The 11,785-nt window shown below is 40.6% G+C and overlaps 1 protein-coding gene across 2 annotated transcripts in view; it reads left to right on the top strand.

The window, feature by feature from the left end:
- The first annotated feature begins 2,334 nt into the window (after positions 1-2,334).
- The window catches only part of LOC108232148 (oxysterol-binding protein-related protein 2), a 13,589-nt gene continuing 4,138 nt past the window's right edge, over positions 2,335-11,785 (top strand). The window contains exons 1-13 of one of the 2 annotated variants that reach the window (XM_017409757.3): positions 2,335-2,467; positions 2,764-2,905; positions 2,987-3,095; positions 5,486-5,561; positions 7,227-7,361; positions 7,499-7,596; positions 7,680-7,862; positions 8,678-8,785; positions 8,855-8,944; positions 9,028-9,154; positions 9,579-9,698; positions 10,827-10,950; positions 11,034-11,124. In XM_017409757.3, the coding sequence (XP_017265246.1) occupies positions 2,869-2,905; positions 2,987-3,095; positions 5,486-5,561; positions 7,227-7,361; positions 7,499-7,596; positions 7,680-7,862; positions 8,678-8,785; positions 8,855-8,944; positions 9,028-9,154; positions 9,579-9,698; positions 10,827-10,950; positions 11,034-11,124 (1,298 nt within the window). In that variant the 5' untranslated portion in view covers positions 2,335-2,467; positions 2,764-2,868. The remainder of the gene's footprint in view (positions 2,468-2,763; positions 2,906-2,986; positions 3,096-5,485; positions 5,562-7,226; positions 7,362-7,498; positions 7,597-7,679; positions 7,863-8,677; positions 8,786-8,854; positions 8,945-9,027; positions 9,155-9,578; positions 9,699-10,826; positions 10,951-11,033; positions 11,125-11,785) is intronic. The other variant, XM_037977049.1, reaches the window with a different exon arrangement.

Genomic DNA, 11,785 nt, shown 5'->3' with positions numbered 1-11,785 from the left:
CATTTAGATTTATATTTAGCATGTAGCTGTAACAATTACATGTAATTAGCTAAATGTTGTAAAAAGTGACATCAGAAAATCAACACTACATTTTAAAACAGTGTTTGAAGCTAAATGTGACAAAATTTAGGCATGAATTTTGAGCACAAGCTCCTTTACAAATGGCGCCCCATACAAGGGAGCCGAAATTAAAGTCTTGGTCCTAGCCGAGGTCCAATCTCGATCAATATTTATTGAAAAAATACATAAATTAACCCTGATTTTAGATGTAATATATCAAATCATTCATATAGAAATATCTAATACCTTTCCTCAGTTTCATATTATACAGAATTTAGAAGTAACATCATTTAATGAACAAAAAAATAGATTGGGCTTAAGAAGACGTCATTAAAAGAGCAACAAAAATTCAGTCCTACAGCAACTCAGACTGACTTTGAAACAAGAGGAAAACAACTAAAAAAGACCATCTACACTTAAACAGACACTTGACAGATATCTCTGTTGCCCTTTCCTTGTCAAAAACCAAAGATGATTAAGAAATTAAAAATAATTGTCTTGGCTTCAAAGTTATTGTAATGATTCACTATTGGCTCAGTTTTTAAGCAAAATGAGAAGCAATAGGGACTTGATTAAGCCCAAACAATAGGGCCAGATCTAATAAGTATAAATGTTATCATGGGGGCCAGATTAAATGTTACCAAGGGACGGATCTGGTCCGCGGGCCTTGAGTTGGACACATGTGCTCTAAAACTTATCCTCCTCTCATTTTCTACAACAAAATACAAGTTTATAACTGTGCAGAAACAATTTAAAATGAAACTATTTTGTAGATCTGTTCGTTATACATGATCTGAAGCAGATGTTAAACAGATGTTATCTCCTTATTTTCATGTTTATCGCAAAAAGACAAAACCTTTTTATTCTCTTTAAAATTTAAAGTAGCCTAAAGATTCTTTCTTATCTATTTCTCCCATTAAAGTTTAAATTTATCATTTAAATTTTCACTACAAGCGACTTAATGTTGGTTTATTAAATAACTCATTAATTTCCATTGAGTGGATCTCAAATATTTTGTGTATCCTTTAACTATTAAGGTAAAAAAATCAATGTTTCTTAGGAGAACTTCATGACATTATCTAAAAAATAATGCATTGTCTTTATTATTTCTTCATAAGGAAGTTTGTTTTTGCTATAATGCTTAAATTATAAAGTAATAAAGTAATGACTTTTTATATTACACATTAACATATTCATTTATTTTGATCTAAAAAAGTTAATTTTTTCATAATAAATAAAAAATAGTTCAAAATCACAATAAAACTAAAAAGTTATTTCTTTATCAAACATTATAAAGTCACGATAACAACTGATTAAAGCTGAAAATGTCCCTCAGAGATGATGACCTGGACTACAGACCATCCTGAAGTGTCAGTAGATCTGAAGGATGACACTGAGACACTGTGATTATGAAACAGGGCTTGTTTTCTTGTGATCACCGGATGAGGATGGTGAAGAGTATGACTTCCTGAACATGTTATTATTGTTATAACAAGTCAGTCTAACCAGGTAACCTGTGTTTAGATTTAATCTCACGGCACCGTCTGAAGACCCACTCTTACAGCTGCATCGTGCGTATCTGTGAATCGGTTATAATTGGTTCATCTCCACACCTGAGATAACCCATTATCCTGTTTAACAAACCCAAACAAACAAAACAAACAACTTATATGCTCAAAATGAAGAAATAAAACCAGTCTGGTTGTAACAGAACAGTCAGCTTATGACTTTGCACCTAATTACAGTCAATTGTTGGAAGAAGGATGATTACTGCATTATTAGCCAATGTGTCACCAAGCTATATATCAGCTGAAAACGATGAATGTACTGAAAACAAAGCACATTTTGAAATGTTAAATAAACACATAATTGTCATTAAGATGTATTAATGTCTAACTAGTGTATTGGTCTGAATAAATTGAAAGCGTTTATGGAAATTCTAACAAATCATATGTTAAAATTAGGTGATTTAATTATTAAATGAATAGATAGTTTTTATTATAGCTTTAAAACAGGAAATATTTTAAAAGAAATTGGCTTGTGTAGTGCACTACTGCTTCCCTAAACATGAACAGATTTTAACTTATTAAAACCCATGACAAAAAAAATAATTGCGAACTATTTCTTCCAAATAATGTGTTCCAGGTTTGATAACCCCCTTCCATCCAGCCTGAGGCCGTGTGTTGTCTTTTCAAAGTGACATTTTTGGACGTGTGTTGAAAATAGCTGCTGGTCTCCACAGCCACTCCGTCTTCCATTTCAAGGCTCGAATTGGCTGCGAGCTGATTGGCTGACGGCCCCTGTCAATCACGGTGTCCTTACCGCCCACTTCCGCCGAGGCTTTCAGAGTCACAACAGTTTTCGGTTGTTTCTGTTAGCCGGGGGTGAAGTTGACGTTAACTCACAGGTACATGTCATGTCAAGGTGTGTGTGTGATCTCGTCAGTGTGTGTGTTCGCCTCTCAGTGAGCGTGTTGGTGCTGTTTGTTCGCCTTTGTTCCGGTGGACGAGCTAACCCAGCCATGCTAGCAGCTAGTTAGCCCGTCTCAGAGCCGAGACTTCCTGAGGACCGGAGGGGCTGACGGAGTGACAGCAGGCTGCTGTTGTCTTAGTCTCAACGAGAGGTGGTGATGTTCGGGTTTACCGAGCCACAGAGGCTATCTCTGCTCCGTGTAATCAATACTTGTTGTTGTTGTTGTTGCAGCAGGCCGGGTGTTCGGCTGCGATGCTCGGAGAGAGGCTGGGGCCGATGCTGCTGGGAACATCATGACCGCTGCTCAGTAACATCTGGTTACCTTTTCTGCTCAGGATGAACAGCGAGGAGGAATTCTACGACGCTGAGACGGGTGAGACAGAGAGGGGGGACGCCTCGCGTCGTCTCACGCGTCCCTGTCAGTAAATTAATGAACATGTTTGTGTTTGATCAGGGCTGGAGTCCGATGACTCCTGTGAGGTCAGCTTCAAAGACGCCTTGGTGTTTGACAGAAAGCAGCTGACTGATGGCAGCACCCAGGAGAATGGAGTGTGGGAGCGCAGGTGAGAAATCACACACAGCTCCCTGTAACAGAGTGCTTTCATCACTTGTCAACATAAACACAAATACATCCTTTCACCTCTGTCTACAGGTCGCTCCCTCTCTTGATAGCGGACATTTTGAGGGATTAAACTCATGTGATCACAGTCAGAAACACTGCAAGTTCATTATTAAAGATCTGTTTGTATATTAGAAACAAGCATTAGTTCATGAACAGCTCTGTCTTGTCTTTGGTCAGCTTCCTCTAGACTTTAAGGACAGGTTTGTGCAGAAATTGGAAGTTGTGTGTTATGAAAACGTGCCCATACAGACTGCCAGCGACAGTAAGGAGATACAGCCTTAGTGAATGAGCTGAAGTAGAGGACTACAAAGTCTGTCACTAAGTGAAGCACTGGGTTAGATACATTTGTGTTTAATTTGTAAAAGTATTTGGTGACTGATTAGCTGTAATAATAAAACTGAGAACTGGTTCTAAAACATGGTAGAACTGTAGCAAAACTCAACCTTATTTAGCTTTAGATTAAATAGACTGGCTGACCCAACCAAATATTTACCTGTGATGAAATAATAAGAGCAGACATGAACATATTTGACGTTCCCCTCAGGACAGAGCTCAGACATCTTTAGTAACAGGGTTCTTTCCTCCTGCCGGCGTTTGCCCACCGTTTCCTCCTCTCGGGCTGCTCTCAGGCAGAGAGGAAATGTGTCCAACCTTTTGGGTCCGTTGACCATTTTCATCTTTAATTAAGTGCCTGTTGTCCCAGGAGAAAAATAGCACTTTCTTCTGCTGGAGCTCGTTTTGTTCACATCATTTAATTCCTTCAAAAAGAATCCGCAGGGCGAGCAACATATAACATACAACCTTGCGCAATCCCGTGCCTGTGTGTCGTGATTGTAGGGTTTAAATGTGAATTTATCTTATAAATGAAAAGAGAGGTTATTATATGATGTTATGCACAGATAATATGTCTCATTTAAAAAAGAAAGGACAAAATGGAAATGAACTAACACTGAGAAACTGTAAATTTAAAATGCTTTTAATTAAATTCAGCATGCCTGCTAAAACTGACGCCTTGGATTGTCACCATTAAATAATTAAATGTTAGAAGTAGGATAGGAAAAAAAAAAAGCACTGGTGAAGGAAACGTTCAGAGACAAGGTTAAGATAAAAAGAGGATGTAATAGTTGGACCTTTTTCAGACTCAGAATAGACATTAATGAACATCCAAGCATGTTGCTAAGTTTCCCAGAGCGCTTCCCTCGGGCAGAGAGACGGGAGGAATATCACAGCGATCAATTAAGCCTCGATCTTTATAGCAGTTTTCACACAAACAAAGAGCGGCACTCTCAGAGATGTCACTCCTGGAAATAGTCTGGAGCTGTTGGCGTGAACAAGAGGTGGAAATTATTCAGTGTTCGCAGTCCTTAGTTTACTCCTCATCGAGTGCAGTGGACGAAGCCAACTTGTATTTAGACACAACCTCGTTTGTATTTAATATCAGGGAGCTGTCCGTTAACTCGCGCGTGTATTTAGACATTTCCTGATGCGATCAGAAACCTTCAGAGCTGCAGTGGGGATTTTTTAAAAATAAATTTAATATCAAAGTATCAAGCAAAACGTTCACAAAGCTTAGATGATCCTTTGCCAAGCTGAAAAGAAAAGCGCTCCGCTTTAAGCTGATAAGTGGCGGCTTTTCTACAGCCCCGTTCTTTATCAAAACATTTGTCACACGAGAATATCAGCCTGTGTCAGAGTGGAGAGCCGGATCAGTGGAAAGTGGCAATTCGAGCTGACATCGGAGTATAATCAGACACATATTGACCGTTCAGTCAAACACGTCACCAAATCTTGATTGTTCCATTACAACCTGCTGAGTCCCTGTTAGGAACCTGTTGGTCCTTCATGAATGTGGGATTTAAAGAAATGACAACAAACCTCAGAAACTGATAGGATCCACAGAGCAGGGTGTTTAAAGGGCCTGGCGTGTGAAAACGGTATATGTGAAAACTGCTGCAGCTATTGAGTATTTTGGTAATCGGCTCCTCTGTTGAATAACCCATCATTTAATAAAATATTTTTATTTCCAGTAAATGTGCTTCATCTGACCTGTACCTCTCCTTTCTGCTGTCAGAACCCCTTCTGCTGTCATACATGTGGTGTCACATCACAAAACATCAGTTCAGTTAGTCATTTATTCAGTGTAAACACGTTCAGAGCGTTTGTCTTTTTATAATAAAGCTAACAGCCGCCTGGGTGATACAGAGGTGTCAGGATGTTTGTGACAATTTGTTTTTCTGAAATCAGTCATTTCTTTCCGCTCTTGTGAAAGGTTTTGTCTGATTTTTGTCTCCCTTCTTTAATATTTGATTTGCTCCAATTATCATGTCTCAGGAAGAGCCTGCCTGCTGAAATGATCTCCAGGAACAACTTCAGCGTGTGGAGCATCCTCAAGAAATGCATCGGCATGGTGAGTCCGACCGACAGATCTGTGAGGCTGGAATGGAGCAGTAAACGTAAAAACAGCAATGTCTTTGGGATTATCTGAACTTCCTGATAGTATCAACTTTTAATTTCGATACAAGGAAAATGTTGCAACTTGTTGATTTGATTTTATTATTGTTAAATGTCAAACAGGAAATTCCATCTGAGGCCAATTTTCTGCTATGGTAAAAAAATTAAAAGCAGCATGTGAAGTCTGCCACAGGTGAAATATTACTACAGTCAGAAAGATTATTAAGATGTTTGTCTTATCAGACAAGTCTGAAAGATCTCAGGTCGTATTCAGACCTGACACATTTGGTCCACTGTAATCGAAGCAGAGTTCGTTTCCAGCGTTGGTCCGGACTTTTTGTGCAGGTGTGAATACAGTCATGCGAACTCCGGTGCGGATCAAACAACCGGACCGAGACCCGCTTTTTGAGGTGGTCTCGGTCCACTTCCAAACGAACTCTGGTGCGGTTCGCTTCTGGTGTGAATACAGACCGGACTTGAACCGAACTAACTAAGTAAAGCATGCGCCTTTTTGGACATCACGGGCCACCGTTGCTAAGCATCATGGGACAAATAGCATTATTGCTGCTAATGCTAACACCACCTCTGCATGTACGCAAAACGTCATTAAACCGACGTTGAATGAGCTGCTCTTGAATTTCAAAATTATACTGTAATTGTACCAACAGAACGTGCACATAACAAATACAGCACGCAGGACCTCCATCTTTATTTCCGGGTCTGTGCGCTGTGCTCCAACTGCTGCCCCCGTCTTTCTGTCCAATGGGAGCAATGACCGTCACCCACATAGCTTTGTTTATAAATTATAGTCCGCTTACAAAAAAGCACAATGTAAATGCAAACCGCACCAAACGAAGATAATAAAGTCCACTTTTGGTCCGGACCAAACAAGCGGACCAAAGGACTTTCCTGGTGTGAATACAACCCTTATTTGTTAAAAGTACCAAAAAAACTTGAATTGTTTTTACAAAAACTGGAAATTTTTCTGTTGTTATGAAGGTTGGGAGGTTTATTAAATTGAATAAATTTGTTGATTAACAGAAAAGTATTAATATTTTCTAAGTTGGTGGAGGATAAATTGAATTTTGTCTTTTATGCTGCTTAAAATAATTCAAAAACATTTTTGTGTAACCAGCACGAAGCTGAAAGCAGGTACTGTGATGTGATTTACACTTCACACTGAAACTGTTCGCTTCCTGTGCTCTCAGCAACACTTCTGAAAGCTTTTACCAAAAGGTTTGTTGCTACAGGTTGAACTGAACTTTATCTCAGACTGTAGCATCACAAACTGGACGAGAGAAGAGAAAGGAAAAGATTAGTTTATCAGATAAATCAGGTTTTATAAAATATCACGGTGGTTTGTGAAGGAACCAACTATGAATGCTTTGAGACGACACACGCTGCACGAGGAGGCGGTACTTCTCCTGTTAGGGTCTGACCCACATCTGCACAGTCGTGTCAAACAGTTTTAAATGTTTGAGTTTCAGCTTAAATCAGCTGAGAGGGTTAAATGATCCGATCACTCCGTCGGTGGAGACGATCCCGTAGCTGAGTAATATGAGGCAGAGTTGGTTCTGACTCTGGTTGAACCTCCTGTTTTTATTTCTTTGTCTTGTTACAGGAGCTGTCCAAAATAGCGATGCCCGTTGTGTTCAACGAGCCGCTGAGCTTCCTCCAGAGAATCTCGGAGTACATGGAGCACACCCACCTCATCCACAAGGCCTGCAGCTTATCCGACTCCATAGAGCGCATGCAGGTATTTACTGCGTCAATAAATTACCTTCAGATCGAGGAGCTTCTGTTCATTGATGCACAAGAAGAAGAACGGTTGAAGGCCGTCGCATGTTTGGCAGTTTTGCCTAAAAGAGGACTGACTTCTCGTCTCCGTGGCAGGTTGTCGCTGCGTTCGCTGTTTCGTCCGTAGCATCTCAGTGGGAAAGGACTGGAAAGCCATTTAATCCTTTGCTGGGGGAGACATTTGAACTCACAAGGTACTGAGGAGAAAAGGAGATGAGGTTAGGTCTAAGCCCGCTGGGATTTAGATTTCTTTTAACGTGTGTTATTTGTTTTGAAGAGAGGAGGAGGGATACAGGTTGATCTCGGAGCAGGTGAGCCATCACCCCCCGATCAGTGCCTTCCACGTTCAGTCTCTGAAGCAGGAGTTTGAGTTTCATGGCTCCATCTACCCGAAGCTGAAGTTCTGGGGCAAAAGTGTGGAAGCTGAGCCCAAAGGCACCATGACGCTGGAGCTGTTAAAGTGAGTGTTCAGCCCTTTTCTCCAGTGCTTATTTACTTCTTTCATTATGATGTCAAACACTGAAAATACTGCAAAATAAGAAAAAGTAACTTAAAATCTAAACCCTTTACTAGCGTTGAAAACAAATATGGTTGCCTTTTATTTAGGAGCGTGTTCAGAGGTGACTCTTGTTTACGCTTTGTAGTAAAGAAATTGTCTGTTTGTTTACCTACCAGCAGGGTATCTATTATAGAATAGCAGGCAACAATGTGCTGCGTATTTGCTTGCCTGTCTGTTAGCAAAATATTTTATGAACAATTGGATGAGTTTTAGTGAAACTAATCATTGAATGTGCGGCTACAGCTGAGTAACTTTTGGAATCAAACTGGTTAAAGATGGCCGCCGTGGTTAATCGATCTTAGCAAACACAAAATTAATTACAAGTTAATCGGTTAAGAGTCACCCCAACACGTACTTTGAGCTCCAACGGTTCATGTGATCGACTACAACAAGATTTTAATCAAAAAGGCTACAGCCTGGTCGTCTTTCAAGATAAGATGATGAGTTATATTTGCTCTCTTGCTGTGCGTTTTGTGACAACATTGATGCTTCTCTGATATTCATTTGGTGTGAGGCAACAAACAGCAGGTGTTAAATTTAAATTGATGTTTTATTCGTGTCTCTAATTACCACAGCCTCTGTTTATAATTGCTTTTGTTTCAGTGTTTTTTGTGGTGATTTAACAGATATGATACGAGCTGGCAATTAGTGCTTCAGACAGAGTTATGTCCAGACCTGTCAGATCGTTCTTTTAAGATGCTGTGATTTCATCACAGGCATAAAGAAGCGTACACGTGGACGAATCCAATGTGCTGTGTGCACAACATCATCCTGGGAAAACTCTGGATCGAACAATATGGAACTGTGGAGATAATCAACCACAGGTACAACTGCCTGATGCTTTGTAGACCAAATACTGACGACTCACATTTAACGTGCCTTTAATTCCTCAGCACTGGAGAGAAGTGTGTTTTAAACTTTAAACCCTGCGGGATGTTTGGAAAAGACCTCCACAGAGTGGAGGGGTACATCCAGGACAGAAGGTGAGAGCGGGAGCACATCAGCTCAGGCAGACCAAGTCCCACTGATTGATTTGTCTCTGAGCTGAGATCTGTTCTTGAACCAGTAAGAAGAAGCGGAGCGTGATCTACGGCAAGTGGACAGAGTGCATTTACAGCATCGACCCGAAGCTATACGACTCGCACAAGAAGTCCGATAAGAAGACCGGGAGCGACTCGAAGAAGCTGAGACAGGTGAGCGAGGCTTCGGGGGGTCGGCTCGGATTGTCCGCCGAGACGACACGCCACCTAAAGATTGTTTTCACCGTGCTTTACATGTGACTGAAACGGTATCTTTTCCTTTCACAATAACACAGTGGCATTAGTGTCAGGTAAGGTAAATGTGTATTTGATATCTTTAGTGTGCCTCTGCTGTTGTCGAGTTACGTTCAGAGTGTAGTGTATGATTAGATCATTGCCAGCACTGAACCATGATGTCTTGCAATGACATGACTTGTTGCCTGAAAGACGTGTTGGAGTTGTGGCAGCTGTAGTTCTGTGAATCACCTGTTTGCACTGAACTGTGTGTTCAGTTAGCTGTGGCCCGTCGGTCCGTACAGGACGGTGTTATTTACCTGTATCTGTGCGCGGGCGTGTGTGTGTGTGTGTGTGTTTGTAGGAACGAAGCTGCGAAGGTGAGGAAGCAGACGACCTGCCGGACGTTCAGGAAACTGTGACTGTGATACCAGGAAGTGCCTTATTGTGGAGGGTAACACCGCGGCCTGCTCACTCAGCACAGGTCAGCGTCTGAAAAAGAGCCACTCGTAAACAAAGTTTCTGTAAGCAGGCTCACGTTCTGTCAGAACAAACACAAGTCAGACAAATCTGAAATGTTCTCAAATGGTAAAAGTTGTGTTTTTATTAAATTTAAATAATTGGCCAAGTTTCTTCATCAGAAAAACAAAAATGTATCTGTGTGAAAGCTGAACTTCAACACCTTCCAACAAGACGTGTTCTCCACTGAAGCAGCAATAACTCACTTTATTCAGTCCTTAAATTCAGACATTGTGTGTATTTGCTGCTCAGGATAACTTCAGTGTCTTTCCTCATCCTGGCCTCCACCTCTGGAAACATGAACAACCACACCTACAGCTTTCTTATTCTGGATAACACCAGCTACAGCACCTGCTCGTCCATAAATGACAGCTTTGTTTCAGAATCTTTACAAGGAGAAACAGTAAAGTTAGGTTGAGTAATTGCAGTCTTTCTGCTGTCAGCCAGGCAACAACAAAAGCAGTCATTGTTGTTTTAGGTCTGAATCAGACTGTGAACATCGGACAAAATGGACCGCTGCTGACCTAAAACAACTCGAGTTTCCCAGATCTCACAGTGGTTCCTGCGAGCGCCGTTTTAAGAACCGTTTATTGTTGTTTACATAAAAATTGTTTTATTTTTTGCAAGTTCAAAGGCAGCAGGAGCTAGAATAAATGTAATTTTAAAACATGTAATGCAAAATTGATAGCGGTGTAAAGGATAAATAATCGTATTTTATGCGCTGCTTTGAAATTTTGAAGATTGAAGTTGTTTTAAGATGACACTGTGGTCTTGGCCCTGCTGGAACTAGCCATTAGCTCGTCATTTCGGTCAAATTTACAAACTGAGGCCATTCAAAGAGCTATCTACAACAGGCAAGATATTAACCGTTCATAACCTTTCTACTAAACCTACTTCAAAAGGTCCAAAATATCCCTTTAAATTGAAAATTGTGAATCTTTTTCCCCAGTATCAAAACTGGTTGTCTCTTTTTAGACACATCCTTTTGATTTGAACTGTTCAGATTGGTTGGATCAGCGGATTGAACAGCCTGACAGGTCACTCGATCGTCGATGCTCATTTTCCCTGAAGGTTTTCTGTGTCTTCTTGGTAGATGTACAACTTCACCAGCTTTGCTGTGACACTAAATGAGCTGGAGCCCGGCATGGAGAGGCGGCTGGCGCCGACAGACTGCCGGCTGAGGCCCGACATCAGGGCCATGGAGAACGGAGACATGGGTAACAACAGACACACAGAGCTTTTTGTTATCGGGACCCTCGTCACTTCCTCTCTGACCTTATTTTCTGTTTTGTTTGTTCAGATTTGGCGAGCGCAGAGAAGGAGCGGCTGGAGGAGAAACAGAGAGCTGCACGCAGAGAGCGCTCCAAAGACGAAGAGGAGTGGAGCACCAGGTCTGTCCTCGTGAGCCAACACAGCATTTTATCAAACAGGCACTCTTCATTCTTTTTGTTTTACTTGTCTTTTATGACAGATATTATAAACCTGCAACATTTTAGTAAGAGATGAAACGTTTCAGGTGATAAAATTTGTCCGTTTAGTACCAGTGAAACCAACTCAGAGCCTGATGTTGGGACTTGCTGCTGATGACGTTCTGCTCGGTCTTTTTGGACACAGTAAAATAATTTGATTCTGATCAGAGTAAACATTTTCACTGTAAGATGTGCATCCCAGACGCCTCAGAGCTCAGAGAATTTGACACTACCTCTGGACTAAAGTTAAAATAAGGCTTTGTTTTGAGCAGTGAGGTTTAAAGTCTATATTTTAGTGCTTGACATACATGAACTCGTGGTTCAGTCAGTTGTTGATAAATGAGATTTCTTTTTTGAAGCAGTAACATGTCAGGATCAGGGATAATTATGTCACCATCACTCTCTGAACACCCTCCATTCTCTTGTTCAATTTGTTACAGTACAGGTGCTGGTCATAAAATTAGAATATCATGAAAAAGTAGATTGATTTCAGTAATTCCATTTAAAAAGTGAAACTTGTATATTATATTCATACATTACATACAAACTCATATATTTCAAATGTTTATTTCGTTTAATTTTG

This window comes from Kryptolebias marmoratus, linkage group LG8, assembly GCF_001649575.2.
Source record: "Kryptolebias marmoratus isolate JLee-2015 linkage group LG8, ASM164957v2, whole genome shotgun sequence".
Taxonomy (NCBI): Eukaryota; Metazoa; Chordata; class Actinopteri; order Cyprinodontiformes; family Rivulidae; genus Kryptolebias; species Kryptolebias marmoratus.
The sequence above is the reverse complement of the archived record's forward strand: the minus strand, read 5'-3'. Positions and strand labels throughout refer to the sequence as shown.